A 21,734-nucleotide genomic window follows, 5' to 3' on the forward strand; every position below is an offset into this window, starting at 1 on the left:
CTTAAATATATTTAAAAAATGAAATTTATTCCTTTGATGGTAATGTTGAATTTTCAGTGCCATTACTCCAGTCTGCAGTGTCACATGATTCTTCAGAAATCATTCTAATATGCTACAAATAACATTAACATCTTAATATTACCCACCCCAAACTTTTGACCGGCAGTGTATAAAACAGCAGGAGCTACTGGGCATATGTTTTACAAATGTCATTTGGTCACCTGGGTTTGGTCTTTGTAGGCTTTCAGTTCCACCACCTGCCGTTCCAGCTCAACACTCCTCTCTGGGATTCTGTTCAACTCTCCTTCTGTTCGGCCCAACTTCTCCTTCAGCTCCTTTATCTGAAGATCTCTCTCTTCATCCTTCGCCTGTTCCTGGTGCTGCCGGAGGGCCACATCCCTCTGCAGCTCTTCCTTCTCCCTGGACACCTGGTCCAGCTTCTCTTTCTGCATTCTCATGTTCCTTTCTATTTCTGGCGCCACACAGAAGTACTCATAGAGGAGCTCATGCAGCAGTATTTGTGCTAATATGATCATTTTCCACAAACTTTCACACAAATTGGATTACGGAGCAAGTAAAAGTGTGTCGTCGTGTATTATGGCTCCGCTGGGAACGGCTGGTTTATCTCATGAGCATGCAAAAACGATGGCGCAAAGCGGTTCATGCTGGCACAGGTTCACATGACAGGGATGCAAATATCAGTTCAGATGCTTAACAGTAGTTATTGAGCATTTAAGTGCTTTTTTTCATGTTTTGCTTACCTTGCATGGCTAGTGTTGCTTTATTATTGTCCTCTGCTGCTGTGTCGAGTTTCTGTTTCTGAAATCAGACAAAGAATTGGTACAACAGGTTGACCAAAAGGAAAAAACAGGTTTACCTTGGTTTGTTTTATGTGCATTTTTAAAATATGTATTTGCTATTATGCAGACGAGGATCATTATTACTGTTTGTCATACTTGAGTATTAAACTGAAAATAAAATAAATAAAATAAAGATCTTATGTTTATTTTATAAGTATAAACACAAACATGCACACACATATATACAGTGTAAAAAAAAGATTTTTCAAAGTTGTAAAAAAATGAAGTAAATTTTACAAAAAAAACACTGTTTCAGTCTTTCTGCTTCAAAATGTCAAGTTTAATTCACTGTTTCTTTGTAATTATTTGTGAAATATACTAGCAATTTCTGAGTGAAAATAGTTTCTAGACCAATTTCAGTGTATATTACATAAATTTGTTTATATAGAAATTTTATATAAATGTGCTTGACTTTGCAAAATAACTGTTTATTGTGATAGTTATTAAATTCAAGTATTAAACTAAAAATAAAAAATACAATAAAATAGCGTGCTTGGGTTTATTTTATATATATATTACATCCATTTATTTACACAGACATTTTATATAAATGTGCTTTATTTTCATAACTGATAATGTCATTAAATTCAAGTACTTGGTGCCTTTTATCATATTGCTATTGCTGCTTTACGTAAAGCCTAACCAAACCTCTTAACCATAGTAAAAATCACTGTGATGTATGACTTCTCATGACTTATTGGCTTAAAAGACATGATTTTGTAATGATATAACACTTAATTTGAGACTAATTTATGCATCCCCCGGCACATTTAAATAATTCAATATAAAAAGCAGTTATTAGATCACCATATGGGCTGAAGGGAGGATTAAGTACAGCACAAGTAATAGAAATCTTTAAAAAGAAATGCCATTATCATTATGTGAAATAAAAAACTGGCTTTTTCAGGTTAGTAAACAAGCAGCATTAGTGTTGAGTACCAGATCTTGCAGCTGCTGCTGGAGGCATGTTCTATCCTGTTCAGAGGAGGCAAGTTTCTGCTGGAATAGGAGAACTTCCTTCTGTCTATCCTCTAACTCAAAGTTCAACTCCTTGATCTATAAGAACACAAAGATCAGTTCTTATGATGCAAATGTCTTCTGGTGCCACATGTTATAATGCGTCTTGTTTAGGGGGATTAGAGGAAGGGGCTGAATGGACCTTTTTGTCTTGTAATGGAGGTGAGGCTGATCCCGCGGTCTCGGCCCGGAGAGTTCTCAGCTGAAGATGCAGGTCGGACACTTCCTTTTCCAGCTCCATGATTCTGGAGCGCTCGGACACCGTGGCCACCTACAGCGGGACACAAGACTTCATCAACCACTTATTGTGGTAAAACTAAAGGCATTAAACATAAACTAGATATTTTCTGCATAGGAAATATTACAAATATTCTTTATGCAAAACAATTTTTTATTTTCTTCACTTGATTTTGGGATGAAAAATGACTTGTAGAGATGCACCCAGTGACCTACCTCAATCCATCATGGAACAAAAAAATAATAACTTCCCCAAAATAAGCAAAATCACTTCCGTGCATGGGGATCTGACATTAACCCCAAGAGAAATCTCTCTCACCCTCCCATCTGACAGATTGATTTACCCTAGTATCCTCTAACTCCCTCTGGAGTTTGTCTGCTTTGGTCTTTTCAAAGAGAAGACTTTGTTCGAGCTCCTTAATGTGGGCATGCTCCAGTTTGGTCTGCGTCTGTTAGTAGACAGAAGAGGAAAAGAGAGAGACAACAGCAACGGTGCGGTCACGTGCCAGCCAAAAGCCAAGTACGAAGAGCTTCATGCAGACCTTGACATCATCCTCCTCCATCATCCTCCATGAATGCGGACAAAGACAGCAGTGACACACAGAGAGAGAGGCGTGAAGACGGAAGATTGCATCAAAAAAACAAAACAAAAAAAACAATGACATGAAACAAATGTGGGTCAAAGAGCGGGCCGATGCAAGAAAGATGAAAGAGGTCAATAATAAAAGAATGAATGAAGGAAAGAAATGTGTGAATGTGATAAAAGATGAAAAATGAAGAATGCAGGGATAAAAAAAGTGAATGAATGAACAAATAAAGAGAATAAGGTGAATGAAGCATCAAAGAATCAAGAGTCAGGAGTCAAATCAAAGAGTCAAAGAGCTATAAACAGAAGTGATGCACCATTTATTACTTATTAAAGAAAGATAAATAGATCTTTGAAAACTTCTCCAAATAGATTTTTGAAGAAATTGATCTTCATATAATAACATGATTTGATCTTGAGACAAAATCAATAAATTAAAGAATCTATCTATCTAGTGGTCTTTCATTTACAAATACCTTTATATCACTGAATTAATGAATCTATCTATCTATCTGCAGTTGTCAACATTTGAAGTGGATCAAAACCTTTCATCAAAGATGTTCTAAAACCAAAACAATTACCGTCCTTGTCTTAGGACAACTTTAATGAACTTCTTTGATCCACTTCAAATGTTGACTACTGTATATATCGCTTTAAAAGTAATCTTTACATATATCTACTTTTCTCTTGTGATGAAAAGTAGATGTATGCCTTGCTGTCTTGCTAAAATATAAGTATAAAAGATATTGATCATTTTGTGACACAGACTGATCTGTTAAAGACAGGTGTCTGCGCCGGTCCGCTAATATCCAGTTTCTTTCTATGTAAATGTATATGATAGGATCACTTTACCTCTAGGTCACCTTTGGTAATGCAAGCTTCCTCTACACGGAACTGCAGATCCTCCACTTTTCTGTGGGACAAAATGTACACTTCAAGCCCTAAAATGTTTCCTCACACGTTCAAAATACTGCATGTTCTTCTACAGCAATCAATTAATATGCAAGATATTTTTAATTATAGGGGGTTACCTTTTTTCCTCTTCCAGTTGATTCATCAGTTCCACTTTATCTCTGTCTGCAGTCTCCACGAGTCTCCGCAACTGGTCCAACTTGGCTTCCATCTCCAAAGCGTACTTCAAAAAAACGCAACTCATTTGAATCTCAGTCTCTCGTTTATCATCCCAAAGACGACTTTCACATGACGCTATAGAACTGACCTGTTCCTGGCCCTGTCTGAGCAGCGCCAGCTCTTGCTGCACTTCCCCGGCATGACTTGTGGCTCGTGCCACTTCCGTCCTCTCCAGGTCCCGCTCGGCCAGGAGCTGCTCGATGTGCTGCTGCTTCTCCTTCAGGGCCTCCTGCAGGGCCGTGGTGCCTGAGATCTTCCGCGCGTACCGTGCTGATGTCTCTGTGAGCTGAGAGATTATTGACGGGTATTACTTCACATAATTTTTGGAGAAAAGTGTATTCTGTGAATGAAACATGTGGGACTGTACCAGGCCAGCACGGCTGGGTTTGCCCCCAACTGAGGAGGTGACAGAGCTGAGGGAGCTGATGGAGGACGCGCTGGGGCTATTCTTTAGGGTCGACCTGCGCCTGGAGGTTTTGGATTTAGCGGGAGTGGTGGACGGGAATCCAATGCGGGTGACTTTGTGAGTAGGAGCGAATAGTCCGTACTTTGGTAGGCACTGGAAGTACCTATGGGAGTGAAGCATAAAAATACACTACTACTGTTCAAAAATCTGGAGTCGTTATGACTTTAAATGTTTTTTGTATTACTTTTTTTTTTTCCTCCTTTTTTTCAAACAAATACAGAACAAAAGGATACATTCTAAAGAACAACCAATACACATAACAGACATATACATACAGACAGTGGTCACCAAATATAACTTATACTACATTCATGAGTATTCAGATTTTGATCAGATTCTGCCATACAAAGTTATGTTAAGGGTTACTCATCTGACACAGTTTATGTATTAAGAGTCAAAATGATCTGAGGATCCCCTTTTTTGGGGGGGATTTACAGTACTTCCATACTGTAGACATCATGTACAATTTCTTGCCATTCACATACAGATGGGGGATCTTCCTTAAGCCATTTCCTTGTAATGGCATTCTTACTGGTTGCTAATAATATATTAAAGAGGTATATATCCTTCTTTGCTATTTTTGAAGAGGCCAGTAAGTATGAATGATATTACAGTCCCAGAAGATGTGAAAATGGTCAGCCGATACAGTTCCGCATTTTCTCCAGCATTCACATGTTTTTGGATTCCCAGATTGCAAATATTTTATTTCAGGGGTTATGAAAAACCTTATTATATTTTTCCAAGTGAACTCCCTCCATGAATCTGAATTAGTTGTGGTCATCTGAGTTCTCACCATTCTTCTTCTGTTATACTTATATTGGCTTCCTTTTCCCATGTTTGTTTCACATACATTGTTGAGTGTTTTTTTGATGACGTTAAACAGGAATAATTTCATGATACAAGTTTTTTATTCATCTTTTTTTTTTTTTATAAGTATCTACAAATATCTGTACTATCGTTGATCCTACATCTTCTGAATCTCTTATATTCTTATTAAAGCAATGTCTAACTTGAAGATAACGGAATAAGTCTTGTTTATCTAAGTTGTATTTATGAGAAAGTTGTTGGAAACTCTCTAGCCCACTCTCGGTAGAAATGAGGCAGAAGGATGTTATACCTTGTAACTTTAAAAGTTTTTGAAAGAAGTCTCTTTTGCTACAAGGCTGCATTTGTTTGATCAAAACTACAGTAAAAACATCAGTAAAATATTATTAAACTTGACTTTTTTTCTATTTTAAAATATTATAAAATGTAATTTATTCCTGTGATGCAAAGCTGAATTTTCAGCATCGTTACTCCAGTCTTCAGTGTCACATGATCCTTCAGAAATCATTCTAATCTGCTCAAGAAACGTTTCATATTATTTTCAGTGTTGAAAATACAAGTATTCTTTTTTCTTTCTTTCAAAAAAAAGAGAAAATCTTACTGACCTAACTTTTAAACTGATCTACTTTGTAATTTAGCTCACAATTTTCCAAACCAACTGTACACTTCCCATTAGACAGTTCAATCAGAGCAATCTGAGGTTAAAACCAACATGAAACTGCATTAACCACCCATTTAACTTCCGTAATGTGACACAGTAAAATGATTTTTTTTTTCCATAGGGAATTGATTATGAAAAATAAAGTATATGACATAGTTGGGGAAAAAAAAACAAAGGAGATCTCAAGAGTGTCTTAAAACTGTGCTTAGATTCACCTAGATAAGTAGGACCTGAAAGATCTGTTTGATAAATGTGTTTTAAAACAGAACGCCCTGTTCCCATGGTATGATCTTATGTGATTCTGACAAGTGTTGGGGAGTAACTAGTTACATGCAATGGCGTTACGTAATTTAGTTACAAAATAAATGTAACTGTAATCAGTTACAGTTACTAAGAAAAAATGTGTAATTAAATTAGTTACTTATGAAAATGTTAACGATTACAAAGGGGATTACATTTGAATATTTACACACAAATTATAGGGGGTTACCTTTTTTCCTCTTCCAGTTGATTCATCAGTTCCACTTTATCTCTGTCTGCAGTCTCCACGAGTCTCCGCAACTGGTCCAACTTGGCTTCCATCTCCACAGCATACTTCAAAAACACGCAAAAACAGAGTCTCGTTTATCATCCAAAAAATTACGACTTTTACATAATGATGATAGAATAGCTACCGACCTGTTCCTGGCCCTGTCTGAGCAGCGCCAGCTCTTGCTGCACCTCTCCGGCATGACTTGTGGCTCGTGCCACTTCCGTCCTCTCCAGGTCCCGCTCGGCCAGGAGCTGCTCGATGTGCTGCTGCTTCTCCTTCAGGGCCTCCTGCAGGGCCGTGGTGCCTGAGATCTTCCGCGCGTACCGTGCTGATGTCTCTGTGAGCTGAGAGATTATTGACGGGTATTACTTCACATAATTTTTGGAGAAAAGTGTATTCTGTGAATGAAACATGTGGGACTGTACCAGGCCAGCACGGCTGGGTTTGCCCCCAACTGAGGAGGTGACAGAGCTGAGGGAGCTGATGGAGGACGCGCTGGGGCTATTCTTTAGGGTCGACCTGCGCCTGGAGGTTTTGGATTTAGCGGGAGTGGTGGACGGGAATCCAATGCGGGTGACTTTGTGAGTAGGAGCGAATAGTCCGTACTTTGGTAGGCACTGGAAGTACCTATGGGAGTGAAGCATAAAAATACACTACTACTGTTCAAAAATCTGGAGTCGTTATGACTTTAAATGTTTTTTGTATTACTTTTTTTTTTTCCTCCTTTTTTTCAAACAAATACAGAACAAAAGGATACATTCTAAAGAACAACCAATACACATAACAGACATATACATACAGACAGTGGTCACCAAATATAACTTATACTACATTCATGAGTATTCAGATTTTGATCAGATTCTGCCATACAAAGTTATGTTAAGGGTTACTCATCTGACACAGTTTATGTATTAAGAGTCAAAATGATCTGAGGATCCCCTTTTTTGGGGGGGATTTACAGTACTTCCATACTGTAGACATCATGTACAATTTCTTGCCATTCACATACAGATGGGGGATCTTCCTTAAGCCATTTCCTTGTAATGGCATTCTTACTGGTTGCTAATAATATATTAAAGAGGTATATATCCTTCTTTGCTATTTTTGAAGAGGCCAGTAAGTATGAATGATATTACAGTCCCAGAAGATGTGAAAATGGTCAGCCGATACAGTTCCGCATTTTCTCCAGCATTCACATGTTTTTGGATTCCCAGATTGCAAATATTTTATTTCAGGGGTTATGAAAAACCTTATTATATTTTTCCAAGTGAACTCCCTCCATGAATCTGAATTAGTTGTGGTCATCTGAGTTCTCACCATTCTTCTTCTGTTATACTTATATTGGCTTCCTTTTCCCATGTTTGTTTCACATACATTGTTGAGTGTTTTTTTGATGACGTTAAACAGGAATAATTTCATGATACAAGTTTTTTATTCATCTTTTTTTTTATTTATAAGTATCTACAAATATCTGTACTATCGTTGATCCTATATCTTCTGAATCTCTTATATTCTTATTAAAGCAATGTCTAACTTGAAGATAACGGAATAAGTCTTGTTTATCTAAGTTGTATTTATGAGAAAGTTGTTGGAAACTCTCTAGCCCACTCTCGGTAGAAATGAGGCAGAAGGATGTTATACCTTGTAACTTTAAAAGTTTTTGAAAGAAGTCTCTTTTGCTACAAGGCTGCATTTGTTTGATCAAAACTACAGTAAAAACATCAGTAAAATATTATTAAACTTGACTTTTTTTCTATTTTAAAATATTATAAAATGTAATTTATTCCTGTGATGCAAAGCTGAATTTTCAGCATCGTTACTCCAGTCTTCAGTGTCACATGATCCTTCAGAAATCATTCTAATCTGCTCAAGAAACGTTTCATATTATTTTCAGTGTTGAAAATACAAGTATTCTTTTTTCTTTCTTTCAAAAAAAAGAGAAAATCTTACTGACCTAACTTTTAAACTGATCTACTTTGTAATTTAGCTCACAATTTTCCAAACCAACTGTACACTTCCCATTAGACAGTTCAATCAGAGCAATCTGAGGTTAAAACCAACATGAAACACAATAGTTAGATGTTTGATAGGTCTGCAGGAATTTGAACTCCAAGATATCTGATGGAGGATGTATTCCATTTAAATGTGTAAATGTGTAAGGAAAAACCCTGTTCTTGAAATTGCCAATTTCAAGGATGAGTGAGCTATTTGGAAGTTTAGAGTTTGAGAACTCACTCTGAAAATGTGAAGGATGCAGCAATGTAGATGAAGTTCTCATAGTAGAGCTTGTTGTATTCTCTGAAGAAGTTCATGTCAGCAGTAACCTCGGAGGATCCAGCTCCCTTCACAGTGAGGGTGATGTAGGGTTGAAGAATGGGTTCATCGCAGGCATAGTCCAGAACCGCCCCAGCTTTTACCTCTGTGTGTAGCCTGATATCAGCCACTCCATGTTGCCAGAACTGGATAGGCACCTGAAGTAAAGAGGACACATGTTACGGAGAAGTCTGTAAAGAAAATGCGCAAATGCTACAATAAGCTGGTGGCATGACCATTGCAGAGCCATCTACACAGCCATGCCAAGATATCAGAAGTAAAAATTCTCAAAGCTATCCACCAACTTGAATAAAACAAATAACATGGCAGAAATGGCAGCTGACAACGGACCTGGGAAAACAACTGAATTTCTCAGAATGTTGGCAAAACCATCTTTAGATCTTATTGTTGTCGGTTACAAGAAAAAAGATGCTGGAATAACGCAGCGCTTTTAGAAAGATCTTTTAGAGTAGGCCTACGAGTGGAGAGGCACATATTGTCAGTGACATTAGAGCAAGGTGCATGCAGCTAGATGTAGGATATTTCTATCTTCTGGATATAGGCTCTGGAGTTGATTGGTGTGATATTGCTGTTAAACAAACTGAAGTTTGATCATCCTCAGCTGGGTAGACTGGATTGATGATGAAAGATTTGAAACACTCAAAGACTCCAAGATAAATCACAGAGAATGTGTCTAATCCCAGCATCAACAGATATTTTGTTGTTTAATATCAAGTCCCAGACCAAACAAGCAGCTAAATGTCTGCCCAAAATAATCATTAGCAGATCAAAAAGGTCTGTTTTTGATGTAAGGGCAGCACGGAGATAGAGAAACCACTGGACGCAGAGCTGTCAGGTGTGAATTCAATGCTTGACGGATGAATCGATTGCTTAAGTCATGCCAGAGGGAGTAAAAGAGCTATTTTGTGTGACAAAAGCTTTATATCCACCTTTTGTAATGGCTGGAATGGTGTCTCGCTCAGTACATTTAAAACCACCAACATATCATATGACAGGAAAACTGACTAAGGGGTCGGAAGAAGGTGACGGAAAATGTTCACACCTGCTGATACCTAACCCCAAATAACATAATATTGATTACAGGTACACTTTTTAAGTAGAATGTGATTCCTCTTGTAATGACTACTCTTTTATGAATGTTATAGTGACCAGAATTGAACAGAAATTAAATTATGTTTTCTTTATATTAGTTATTTTAAGAAGTCAAAGGCACAAACAGAACCCAAGTCTGCCTTGAGCAAAACTGACATTTCTGAAATTCAAGAGCTGCACTACAATTGTTTATATGATTTAGGTTTGAGATTGTGGTTAGCACTGCATTCTTTCATATTTCATGTGTTTTGACAAATTGAGCTAAGATGCTCTTGGGTGACCTGGGTTCAAGTATCACTAAGAGTATCTTAGTGATACTCTTTAGTCTCAAATCTCCTGAACCGTTCTACAGCCTTACAATACTTGATAATGTGTACCCTCTAAGGACTTACTTCAGAGATGTTATCTATACGGAAAGGTGGGGGCAGCTGGTCAGTGTCACTGAATGAGATTTGATATGTTGCACCTTTCAAAGCAATCTCAGCTCGGAGGAAGAAGCAGTTTCCCAAAGTGTCCCTATGGAACACATAATGAGAGGAAAAAGTCTATGAAATTGAGAACTCCTCTCTTAGTAATTTTCTGTTCTGCTCAGCCATCTCTACAGATTGAACATATTTGATGGCATTGGGTACCTCATGTTGATGTGGAAAGATTTAGGCTTGTTGACCTCAAAACCTCCAGACCAGGTGCAGTTGGGAACATCCATGAGACGGACACAGAGAAGCTGATCATAGTCATTTCTGGGCCAGTGGAATACAACACTAGAGCCTGGCAGGGTGGAGATATATCCCTCTGGATTTGCAGTACCCTACAAGCAAACAACAGGTTGTCATAACAAACAAAACATTACTGGCTATTATGCTGTGTCTTTTAAGATGTATTATAAATAAATGAAAACATGCATTCCCACCTTTCCTCTGACAAATTCCCGCTGAGAGAAGGCTAACTTGTGAGATGATCGATTGTCAAGCAGGTATCGTGGCGCAAAGGTCACAATGTGTGTGTCACGATAACGCCCCTTCCCTTTTCTCACATTTATTCCTATAATGAGACATTACATTACATTATTAAATCAACTTAGCACAGTGGTGTACAGTCCTACTTCTGGGGGCCACAGTCCTGCAGAGTTTAATATCAAACACAATTGAACCAGCTAATCAATGTCTTCAGGATTACTAGAAACTTCCAGCGAGGTGTGTTGCAGCAAGTTGGAGCTAAACTCCCCAGGATGATGGAACAGGATTAGACACCCCTGACTTTGCAGATACTACAATGCAAAAGACGCTTTTCTTAAAACAGGATAGGCAAAAACCTTATTATATTTTTCCAAGTGAACTCCCTCCATGAATCTGAATTAGTTGTGGTCATCTGAGTTCTCACCATTCTTCTTCTGTTATACTTATATTGGCTTCCTTTTCCCATGTTTGTTTCACATACATTGTTGAGTGTTTTTTTGATGACGTTAAACAGGAATAATTTCATGATACAAGTTTTTTATTCATCTTTTTTTTTATTTATAAGTATCTACAAATATCTGTACTATCGTTGATCCTATATCTTCTGAATCTCTTATATTCTTATTAAAGCAATGTCTAACTTGAAGATAACGGAATAAGTCTTGTTTATCTAAGTTGTATTTATGAGAAAGTTGTTGGAAACTCTCTAGCCCACTCTCGGTAGAAATGAGGCAGAAGGATGTTATACCTTGTAACTTTAAAAGTTTTTGAAAGAAGTCTCTTTTGCTACAAGGCTGCATTTGTTTGATCAAAACTACAGTAAAAACATCAGTAAAATATTATTAAACTTGACTTTTTTTCTATTTTAAAATATTATAAAATGTAATTTATTCCTGTGATGCAAAGCTGAATTTTCAGCATCGTTACTCCAGTCTTCAGTGTCACATGATCCTTCAGAAATCATTCTAATCTGCTCAAGAAACGTTTCATATTATTTTCAGTGTTGAAAATACAAGTATTCTTTTTTCTTTCTTTCAAAAAAAAGAGAAAATCTTACTGACCTAACTTTTAAACTGATCTACTTTGTAATTTAGCTCACAATTTTCCAAACCAACTGTACACTTCCCATTAGACAGTTCAATCAGAGCAATCTGAGGTTAAAACCAACATGAAACTGCATTAACCACCCATTTAACTTCCGTAATGTGACACAGTAAAATGATTTTTTTTTTCCATAGGGAATTGATTATGAAAAATAAAGTATATGACATAGTTGGGGAAAAAAAAACAAAGGAGATCTCAAGAGTGTCTTAAAACTGTGCTTAGATTCACCTAGATAAGTAGGACCTGAAAGATCTGTTTGATAAATGTGTTTTAAAACAGAACGCCCTGTTCCCATGGTATGATCTTATGTGATTCTGACAAGTGTTGGGGAGTAACTATTCGATAATTAAATCTCTAATAAATCATGAATCGGTTAAGTCGTGACTGGCAAACAGTTTGGATCAGAGTAATCAATGCGAGAGAGACAGAATGGAGTGGACTGTGGAAGCACACAGGTGGAGCAGAGAAGCAAAACTACTGTTCAGGGTTTCAAGTGCAGGTCAGTTTCATCTGTAAATATGCTATTGTAGTTTTGTCTTCGTTTACTTCGTTAAGCAGCAGCAGCCCATTGCTCATCAGTCATCACTCAAAATACTGTATGAAGGACATCATTATCATCTATTGTAATGTTACAGTAGCAATTTAGCAGACAAATAATCATATTTTATAATAGGTTTAGGGGGAGCTAGGGCAGACAACAACACAACTTACGTGTGACACAGTAAAATGATTTTTTTTTTCCATAGGGAATTGATTATGAAAAATAAAGTATATGACATAGTTGGGGAAAAAAAAACAAAGGAGATCTCAAGAGTGTCTTAAAACTGTGCTTAGATTCACCTAGATAAGTAGGACCTGAAAGATCTGTTTGATAAATGTGTTTTAAAACAGAACGCCCTGTTCCCATGGTATGATCTTATGTGATTCTGACAAGTGTTGGGGAGTAACTAGTTACATGCAATGGCGTTACGTAATTTAGTTACAAAATAAATGTAACTGTAATCAGTTACAGTTACTAAGAAAAAATGTGTAATTAAATTAGTTACTTATGAAAATGTTAACGATTACAAAGGGGATTACATTTGAATATTTACACACATCCACAAAAAGACAATATATGAATCCTGCAGGTTCTGCGTGTCCGTGGAAATCAGGCGCGGACTGGCCATCGGGAGAACCGGGACAATTCCCGGTGGCCTGGCAGCCGATTTGGCCCGCTATTTTAATATTATTATTGTATAGTTGCCTGGCGAATGTACTAAAGCGATTATTTCCATTCCATTTCGCCATTCGATAATTAAATCTCTAATAAATCATGAATCGGTTAAGTCGTGACTGGCAAACAGTTTGGATCAGAGTAATCAATGCGAGAGAGACAGAATGGAGTGGACTGTGGAAGCACACAGGTGGAGCAGAGAAGAGGTCAGTTTCATCTGTATATATGCTATTGTAGTTTTGTCTTCGTTTACTTCGTTAAGCAGCAGCAGCCCATTGCTCATCAGTCATCACTCAAAATACTGTATGAAGGACATCATTATCATCTATTGTAATGTTACAGTAGCAATTTAGCAGACAAATAATCATATTTTATAATAGGTTTAGGGGGAGCTAGGGCAGACAACAACACAACTTACGAAAATGAACGATGATTTTACTATAAATCCAAAAACAATATTGTTAAACCATGGTAACCACAAATTAACCATGGTTTTTGCTACACTAACCATAGTTTAACCATGGAATTTGTAATAAAAATAAATACAAATGGTAATCCATTTGCCAAAAAAAATTAAAATAATTGGTTTACTATAATAAAAGCATGGTTAATTTTTATAAGGGAAAAACATGACTCACACAAAAAGACAATATATGAATCCTGCATGTTCTGCGTGTCCGTGGAAATCAGGCGCGGACTGGCCATCGGGAGAACCGGGACAATTCCCGGTGGCCTGGCAGCCGATTTGGCCCGCTATTTTAATATTATTATTGTATAGTTGCCTGGCGAATGTACTAAAGCGATTATTTCCATTCCATTTCGCCATTCGATAATTAAATCTCTAATAAATCATGAATCGGTTAAGTCGTGACTGGCAAACAGTTTGGATCAGAGTAATCAATGCGAGAGAGACAGAATGGAGTGGACTGTGGAAGCACACAGGTGGAGCAGAGAAGCAAAACTACTGTTCAGGGTTTCAAGTGCAGGTCAGTTTCATCTGTAAATATGCTATTGTAGTTTTGTCTTCGTTTACTTCGTTAAGCAGCAGCAGCCCATTGCTCATCAGTCATCACTCAAAATACTGTATAAAGGACATCATTATTATCTATTGTAATGTTACAGTAGTAATTTAGCAGACAAATAATCATATTTTATAATAGGTTTAGGGGGAGCTAGGGCAGACAACAACACAACTTACGAAAATGAACGATGATTTTACTATAAATCCAAAAACAATATTGTTAAACCATGGTAACCACAAATTAACCATGGTTTTTGCTACACTAACCATAGTTTAACCATGGAATTTGTAATAAAAATAAATACAAATGGTAATCCATTTGCCAAAAAAAATTAAAATAATTGGTTTACTATAATAAAAGCATGGTTAATTTTTATAAGGGAAAAACATGACTCATGTGCAGTATTAGGATTTTTTTATAAAGATATTGTAGTGATGTACTAATTTTGACGTGTAGGCAATTTAGAAAGTATAGTTAGTTTTGTTAAATCTTGAGTATTAAAGTCATGAGAGAGACAGATATCAGGGCAAAATAAAGAGACTGAAAAGAAAAATGGAAGTGAAGGTGCAGTTCAGGAGAGAACTTTGAATTATTTTGCATGTCCCCAACCTAAGGATTTAAACCTTTTTTTATGTGAGGTCCATACAAAAAATAGGGTTGTCCATGTTTCAGAATTTGTTGTGGGTGTATGAGTGTGAGATTTCCCAGCTTGAATTTTTTTTCCCAGTCCGCCCCTCGTGGAAATTAATGGCGCAGACATGCGGTTTCATAGGCCTACTGAAGCTTGTGGTGTTTTCAGCCTCTGCCACCTCAATATATGAGTACATGAACACATAAACATAATCTCTAAAACTGCTCTGAGTCACTTCATGAGCATTTTACTTATTTTGAGAAAACTATCATCATATCATATACAAAGAGACACCAATGTTTCAGGAGTTTAGTACACAATAGGACACATGCATATTAGATAACCGTATTTGAGTTTTATTCATTATTATTTTTTTATTAACTTTTTTTTTCCAAACCATTGTTAGATGCAGTGTTTCCTGTAGTTATGCAAAGATTTGGTTTCAAAAACAGTATCAGTAAACTATTTCTTATGATTTTAAATCTGCATTGAACTTCAGATCAATCTCAAAGTAAAAGGTGGTACTAAAATCTGATTTTGTGGTGGATGTGTTCAAATTTGATCCTCTTATTTCAAGTAATGAAGGATTTTGGAAGTCTGAGCACTACTGTAAGGTTAACCCTGCATGGTGTAAATGTTTGAAAATGATTAACAGTACTTTAATAAAGTAATTGAAAAAGTTACACTACTATTACATTTTAAATAGGGTAACTTGTAATCTGTAACCTATTACATTTCCAAAGTAACCTTCCCAACTCTGAGACAAACTGTGGCCTTACCTTGCACCAGCCACTGCCCCATCATTCTTGCCAAGAGGCTCGTCCAACTCAACGCCACACCAAGCACCTTTCGCAAAGTCAGTTATGCCCAGAAAACGCACAACACCTGCCTTAGTTCCACCAACCTGAGGAGTCCAAGCAAAACGTTCCCTCAAACTTCCCTCAAGGAGCCACTAAGCATGAAGACAGACCAGAGACGGGCCTTACCAGCACACGATCACCCAACTTCAGTTCCCGCTGCAACTTCTTGGCCGAATCAGTCTCAGACAGATTGGATGCAGACTCGCTGGTGGCCCTGGTTAGGTTTGTTGAGGTCTTGGTTGTTGCACTAGTGGTTTGAGTTACAGGAACAGGATCTTTGGCAGGGGAGGTGGACGTCTTGTTGGCGGGTGTCTGCGTCCCATTGGCTTCACGCTCTGCCACTGGAGTGCGGGACAGTTTGGAGGGCCGAGTAAATATACCTCGCAAGTCCTCGCACTGGAAGTAGCGCACTTCGGCCACAGAGCCGTCGTTTTTCCCGATAGGTTCATCTAGAACTATTCCCGCCCATTGGCCCGGTGCAAACTGGGTCCCTCCGATGAACTGCACATAACCTGGTTTATTTCCGTTGACCCAAACTCGTTCACCAACAGAGAAATCTGACGCAGCATCTTGGGCCGGATTAGAGGTTGGAGATGTTACAGCCTTGGCGTCAGCTACAATCAGCCAAAATACAAGCACGTCAGGTCTGAATCAGTGTGTTTCTTATGTAACCTATGGGTGACTCACCTGAGGTGGGCGAGGTTTTGGTTGGTGTCGCAGCTGCTGGTTTTCCAATCTTGGTGGGTGGTTTGAGACCACTCGGCTTTCCCGCACTCATTTTACCTGCTTTACGCACGCAAATGTGCTATTCCTGCAGGGCCTGGAAAAACATCAACCCACCCTGACCAGATAAGATTCCCTATCAGAAGGAAATACAAGTTCAGAATACAATTTTATTGCGTTTAGGTGTTTTAGTGTGTGATAAACCATCTTAATTGTGAAGTCATGATGAAACCGAAATAGCGACACACATTTCTTTCGTATTGTGATGTACATTTGAGTGATTATCGAAAAAGGCAGGACTTGGTTCTATCCATCCGGTTGTTGTTTGGATTTTGGGATGTGGGCGTGTAGCATGTGCTTGTAGGGGTTGGGTTTAAGCAGACTAAATGATTTTTGAAGTACATTGATGTTTGAGAGCATGCAACGTTACCATTGTAATACCTTACCAGTTCAGCATCTTTTAGGACCTGTACCACGGTATTATCATCTGACACAGCCACTGTACCATGTTACCACCAAAGCAATATTTATAATTTACTTTATCCATTAATAATAAATCAGTGGTTATTCATTTGATTTTAAGGAAGAGTAAATAAAGTTAGTTGTACTTTTGCCTTCTGCTGGTTTTCCAATCTTGGTGGGTGGTTTGAGACCACTCGGCTTTCCCGCACTCATTTTACCTGCTTTACGCACGCAAATGTGCTATTCCCGCAGGGCCTGGAAAAACATCAACCCACCCTGACCAGATAAGATTCCCTATCAGAAGGAAATACAAGTTCAGAATACAATTTTATTGCGTTTAGGTGTTTTAGTGTGTGATAAACCATCTTAATTGTGAAGTCATGATGAAACCGAAATAGCGACACATATTTCTTTCGTATTGCGATGTACATTTGAGTGATTATCGAAAAAGGCAGGACTTGGTTCTATCCATCGGGTTGTTGTTTGGATTTTGGGATGTGGGCGTGTAGCATGTGCTTGTAGGGGTTGGGTTTAAGCAGACTAAATGATTTTTGAAGTACATTGATGTTTGAGAGCATGCAACGTTACCATTGTAATACCTTACCAGTGCAGCATCTTTTAGGACCTGTACCACGGTATTATCATCTGACACAGCCACTGTACCATGTTACCACCAAAGCAATATTTATAATTTACTTTATCCATTAATAATAAATCAGTGGTTATTCATTTGATTTTAAGGAAGAGTAAATAAAGTTAGTTGTACTTTTGCCTCTGGTGTTTATCTAAATATTAAAAATAAGAATTATTAATGGCACTTTCAGCCATTTCAAATCAATTTGGACTCTACTGTTAAATGACTAAATTTTGTTTATTTTTAGCAAGCTAACGTTAACTAGCCAAACAATAACTATCCACGAATTTCACATTGCATTCCTCAAAATAAATATGAAAATGTCTGTTTTCAGTATGTTACATTTATACGTGGCTGTGTTCTTCATGTCATAAACTGTCTGCTAGCCGACATTAGCCAGAGGAGCTAAAGCCGCTAAATGCAACACAAATGAGCTCAATGCATTGAGCTTTAGATGGAATAAAGTTATGATATTCTCTTACCTGAACCGCTTTGATGTGTCGCATTCCTCCGTGATAAGGGAAATGAAAGGATTTGGCGTTTGTCTGGATGATCTCACACTAGTGATGGTGATGGGTGAGGCAGTTCAACACAAAGCTGCACCCAAACACTTTAATTAGTGACTTTTGAATACTGCAAATGAGCAAGTTCAACAGTAATTAAAATGGGCTGGCATCAAAGAAAGTGGGAAGAAGTGCTTTTATGAAATGATGCATGAGGACTTTTGTTGCAGAATACGTTTGATTGTAAAAACAATTGTCTTTCAGGCAATTGCAATGTCTTGATAGGGGGAAGCAGAAAATTAGTTGGCCTGTGATAATGCATAATTCTCAGTAGGAGTTCTGTAATATAGTTTCATAAATTATTTGTTAACGCAGACATATTTTTGGATTGAATTATTGAGAAAGGATATGACCGGAAGGTGTCAGTGTACTGTGGCGGCCACTAGTGGTCAAAAATAATAATAATAATACATTATTTAAAAATCAGTAAATTGTAAAAAAATAATAATAATAATAATAATAATAATTCATTCATTTTCAGTAAAGTTGAATGGAATAAATGTCGCATTTGTACTATTCTGACCAAAAGAGAGCGCACAATGATTATATATCGCAAATAAATAAATAATAATAATAACATTTATGTTTCTGATAGTAACTAGTTGTCTGATAGTAAACTCCAGGTACATTTGCACAGGTTTAAATGATGATATAGCCTCATTATTGCCTCAGTTTTAGGCCCCTCCTACTGTATTCTGAACCTGCAACCTGTGGTTTTCGCATGCTGCTGATACATTCCACAACAATAATTATCAAGTAGTTATTTGTATGCATAACTAATAATGGAATCCAATATTTAACATCCCATTAAAACTATTTAACATCAAATTAAAAACCAGCTTATGACTGTATTGATTGCAACGTTCCAGTTAGATTGCAATATTGTCGCATGCATATTCACAAATTCCCTCATCGAACGTCGAAAATGTTATTCAGATATGATTCCGTTTGGTTGCAACATCTGCATGATTGTGTGCATGTGCATCATCACCAGAGGGCGCATGCACTGGACGTGAGGACTGCTGTACTGATCCATTACAATAATACGGACATGTCTTTATTCTGGACCATTGAACTCGGGAAGACAGTATAGACTATAGATCTTGCAGTAACCAGCACATGGATGTTTTCGTCTGAATGCAGCGCTCGTGCTGCGTGCTAATCACATGCATCTGTGTTCCTTCTGCAATACACGAGAAAGACCAGGAAGCCAAAGGACTCCATACAGGATTAATGTCCAATACAAAACACCGTGTATGAGGTAAGATGCACACGAAGCTTGATTTGAATAAAATAAAATAGCAGAGATGTTTGATTACAAGGTTGTTGTTTTTTTTAAATACCCACCCCCCCACAAATATCAGGATGCGTTTCATAGTATTATTTTATAAACAGACAGAAATAATATATTTGATATGTGCAAAGATCTTATGCACGTGTGGAAGGATCTTTTCACATTCCAGCTGCTGCCATTTTGTCTCTGTGGTCATTTTAATCAGATGCGATAGATCCACATTTCCACAAGGCTTGGTGACTTTTCCTATTATAGCCATCTGAACACACAAGTGCGTTCCCGGTCAGATTTGATCCATCATTGTAAAAATAAAAAAAATAAAAATTTGGCTGAGACTATATAAACACAGCAATTATTAAATAATTTGTCAAATAAAATAAACCAATCATGCACGTAGAAATGAAGTCATGAGACTTTTAGCGCATCTATAATGCAGAACAGACAAACAAATGAATGGATGAGGCTATAACACAATATCCTCAATGTTGTCTATACGCAGACATTCTGACTGAGATTCACTTTATTGGCATGGCTTTAGAGTTACTAAATATGAAATACATAAAGCGACGCAAGCGCAAATAAAAACATACAAGCACAAAAAGCAACAATGCAGAACACTAAAAAGAAAGTGTGACGCTATTGGCTCGTTTGATACAAGCAGGTTCTGCGCAGAACCGCACACAGCAGGTAATCATCTCACTAGGGGGCTTTTAATATATATATTTTTTGCCTTACATGTATTGTGGATTCCCTTAAAGGGATAGTTCACCCAAAAATGAAAATGTGATGTTTATCTGCTTACCCCCAGGGCATCCAAGATGTAGGTGACTTTGTTTCTTCAGTAGAACACATATGATGATTTTTAACTCCAGCCATTGCAGTCTATCAGTCGTATAATGCATGGCAATGGTAACAAAATTTATGAGAGTAAAAAAAACATGCACAGACAAATCCAAATTAAACCCTGCGGCTCGTGACGACACACTGATGTCCTAAGACACGAAACGATCGGTTTGTGCGAGAAACCGAACAGTATTTATATCATTTTTTACCACTAATACACCACTATGTCCAACTGTCTTTGGGCGTGTGCACGTCATCCGGTGCGTGAGGTGTGTACGCGCTCTGGCGTAGTTTCTTAAAGCAGAGAAGGTTTTTTCGAGTTAAATTTCGAGTTAAAAAGTCATAATTGAGAGATATAAACTGGCAATTCTGAGAAATAAAGTCAGAATTGCGTGATATAAACTCACAATTCAGACTTTTTTTCTCGCAATTGCGAGTTTATATCACGCAATTCTGACTTTTTTTGTCAGAATTGTGAGATATAAACTCGCAATTCTGAGAACATATTAGTCCTTTTTCCCCCCTCAAAATTGGACTTATAAACTCGCAATTGCGAGTTAATCTCACAATTCTGAGAAAAAAAAGTCAGAATTGCGAGATATAAACTCGCAATTGCGAGAAAAAAGTCAGAATTGCACGTATATATCTGACTATATCTCGCAATTGCAAGTTTATATCTCACAATTCTGTGAAAAAAAGTCTGAATTGTGAGACAAAAAGTCGCAATTACCTTTCTTTTTTTTTTTTATTCAGTGGCGGGAATGGGCTTCCATAGAAACGGGCTTCCATACCTTATGCTATGGAGGCTCTCTCTTTTTTGTTTGATTCCTGTGATTTTGATTTATTTTTAGTGTTTGCTAATACATTATAGAACATTTACACGCTGTAGGCCATGCCTCATCTTATTCGTTTTTGTTAACGTTTTGTAAGCTAGTTTGTCATTGAATACTGGTTTATTGTTGTTGTGCATTTTAATTAAAAATAATGAATCCATCTTTTTTTTTGTCTTAAAACGTGAAAGGTGTATAGATGTAAGCAAAACAGACAATTATATTTTATTGTAAAACGAAAAGTGAAAGCATCCGAAGCACGGCTTATAACGTGTCAAAAGAGGGACTTGCCTTCAAATCACAAATAATACTACTGATGAAAAAGAACTGGTTGAATGTTAACTACTTTCGTTTCCATATAACTATAAACTACCATAAAAGTTCATCAGCATGCATTGATTAACAGCTTGTTGTAGCGCTAAAAAAAAAAACCGTGCTCGTGCAGCCAACTGAGAAAATTAAATCGCAAAAGAGCGACCAGTGGGAAGAATGACTCTAGAGCCCTGAATTGCCCAGCTCCCTCTGTCAATGATCTAGCACCTGCGTTCAAAATTCTCTGGCGCCGCCCCTGGTACATCGATGTATTTTTGAAAAGCAAAAAAACTAAACTAGCAAAACAAGTTGTGTGGTGTCCCCACCACTTTTCAAAGCAAAGTTACGCCACTGCATACACTAATCCCTAAATAGTGTATGGCAGTTGAGTGCACTATATCAGAACATACAACATCTGTTGTACACTCAAAATCAGAGAGGATTGTGGGTAAAAAGTAGTGAACGAATGTAGGGAATGAACTTGTTCACTCAGAATTCGGACAGCACTACAAAATGGCTGACACAAATCAAACTTTTTATCTA

At 37.4% G+C, this 21,734-nt stretch overlaps 1 protein-coding gene and 1 pseudogene across 3 annotated transcripts in view; one reads left to right on the forward strand and one right to left on the reverse strand.

Moving 5' to 3' along the window:
- The window catches only part of LOC107588939 (CAP-Gly domain-containing linker protein 1-like), a 28,016-nt gene extending 11,631 nt beyond the window's left edge, over positions 1 to 16,385 (reverse strand). Inside the window, exons 1-12 of one of the 3 annotated variants that reach the window (XM_016277199.1) lie at positions 16,218 to 16,385; positions 15,657 to 16,144; positions 15,450 to 15,574; positions 6,741 to 6,942; positions 6,462 to 6,659; positions 6,274 to 6,377; positions 3,553 to 3,613; positions 2,459 to 2,563; positions 2,020 to 2,148; positions 1,800 to 1,916; positions 762 to 819; positions 222 to 472 (exon numbers count right to left, since the gene is read on the reverse strand). In XM_016277199.1, the coding sequence (XP_016132685.1) occupies positions 222 to 472; positions 762 to 819; positions 1,800 to 1,916; positions 2,020 to 2,148; positions 2,459 to 2,563; positions 3,553 to 3,613; positions 6,274 to 6,377; positions 6,462 to 6,659; positions 6,741 to 6,942; positions 15,450 to 15,574; positions 15,657 to 16,144; positions 16,218 to 16,308 (1,929 nt within the window). In that variant the 5' untranslated portion in view covers positions 16,309 to 16,385. The other 2 variants (XM_016277201.1, XM_016277200.1) reach the window with 2 other exon arrangements.
- Positions 16,386 to 18,884: 2,499 nt separating this feature from the next.
- LOC107588941 (piggyBac transposable element-derived protein 4-like) overlaps positions 18,885 to 21,734 on the forward strand; it is a 10,997-nt pseudogene continuing 8,147 nt past the window's right edge.

Source organism: Sinocyclocheilus grahami, unplaced genomic scaffold (assembly GCF_001515645.1).
Source record: "Sinocyclocheilus grahami isolate Dianchi unplaced genomic scaffold, SAMN03320097.WGS_v1.1 scaffold110.1, whole genome shotgun sequence".
In the NCBI taxonomy this organism is placed as follows: domain Eukaryota; kingdom Metazoa; phylum Chordata; class Actinopteri; order Cypriniformes; family Cyprinidae; genus Sinocyclocheilus; species Sinocyclocheilus grahami.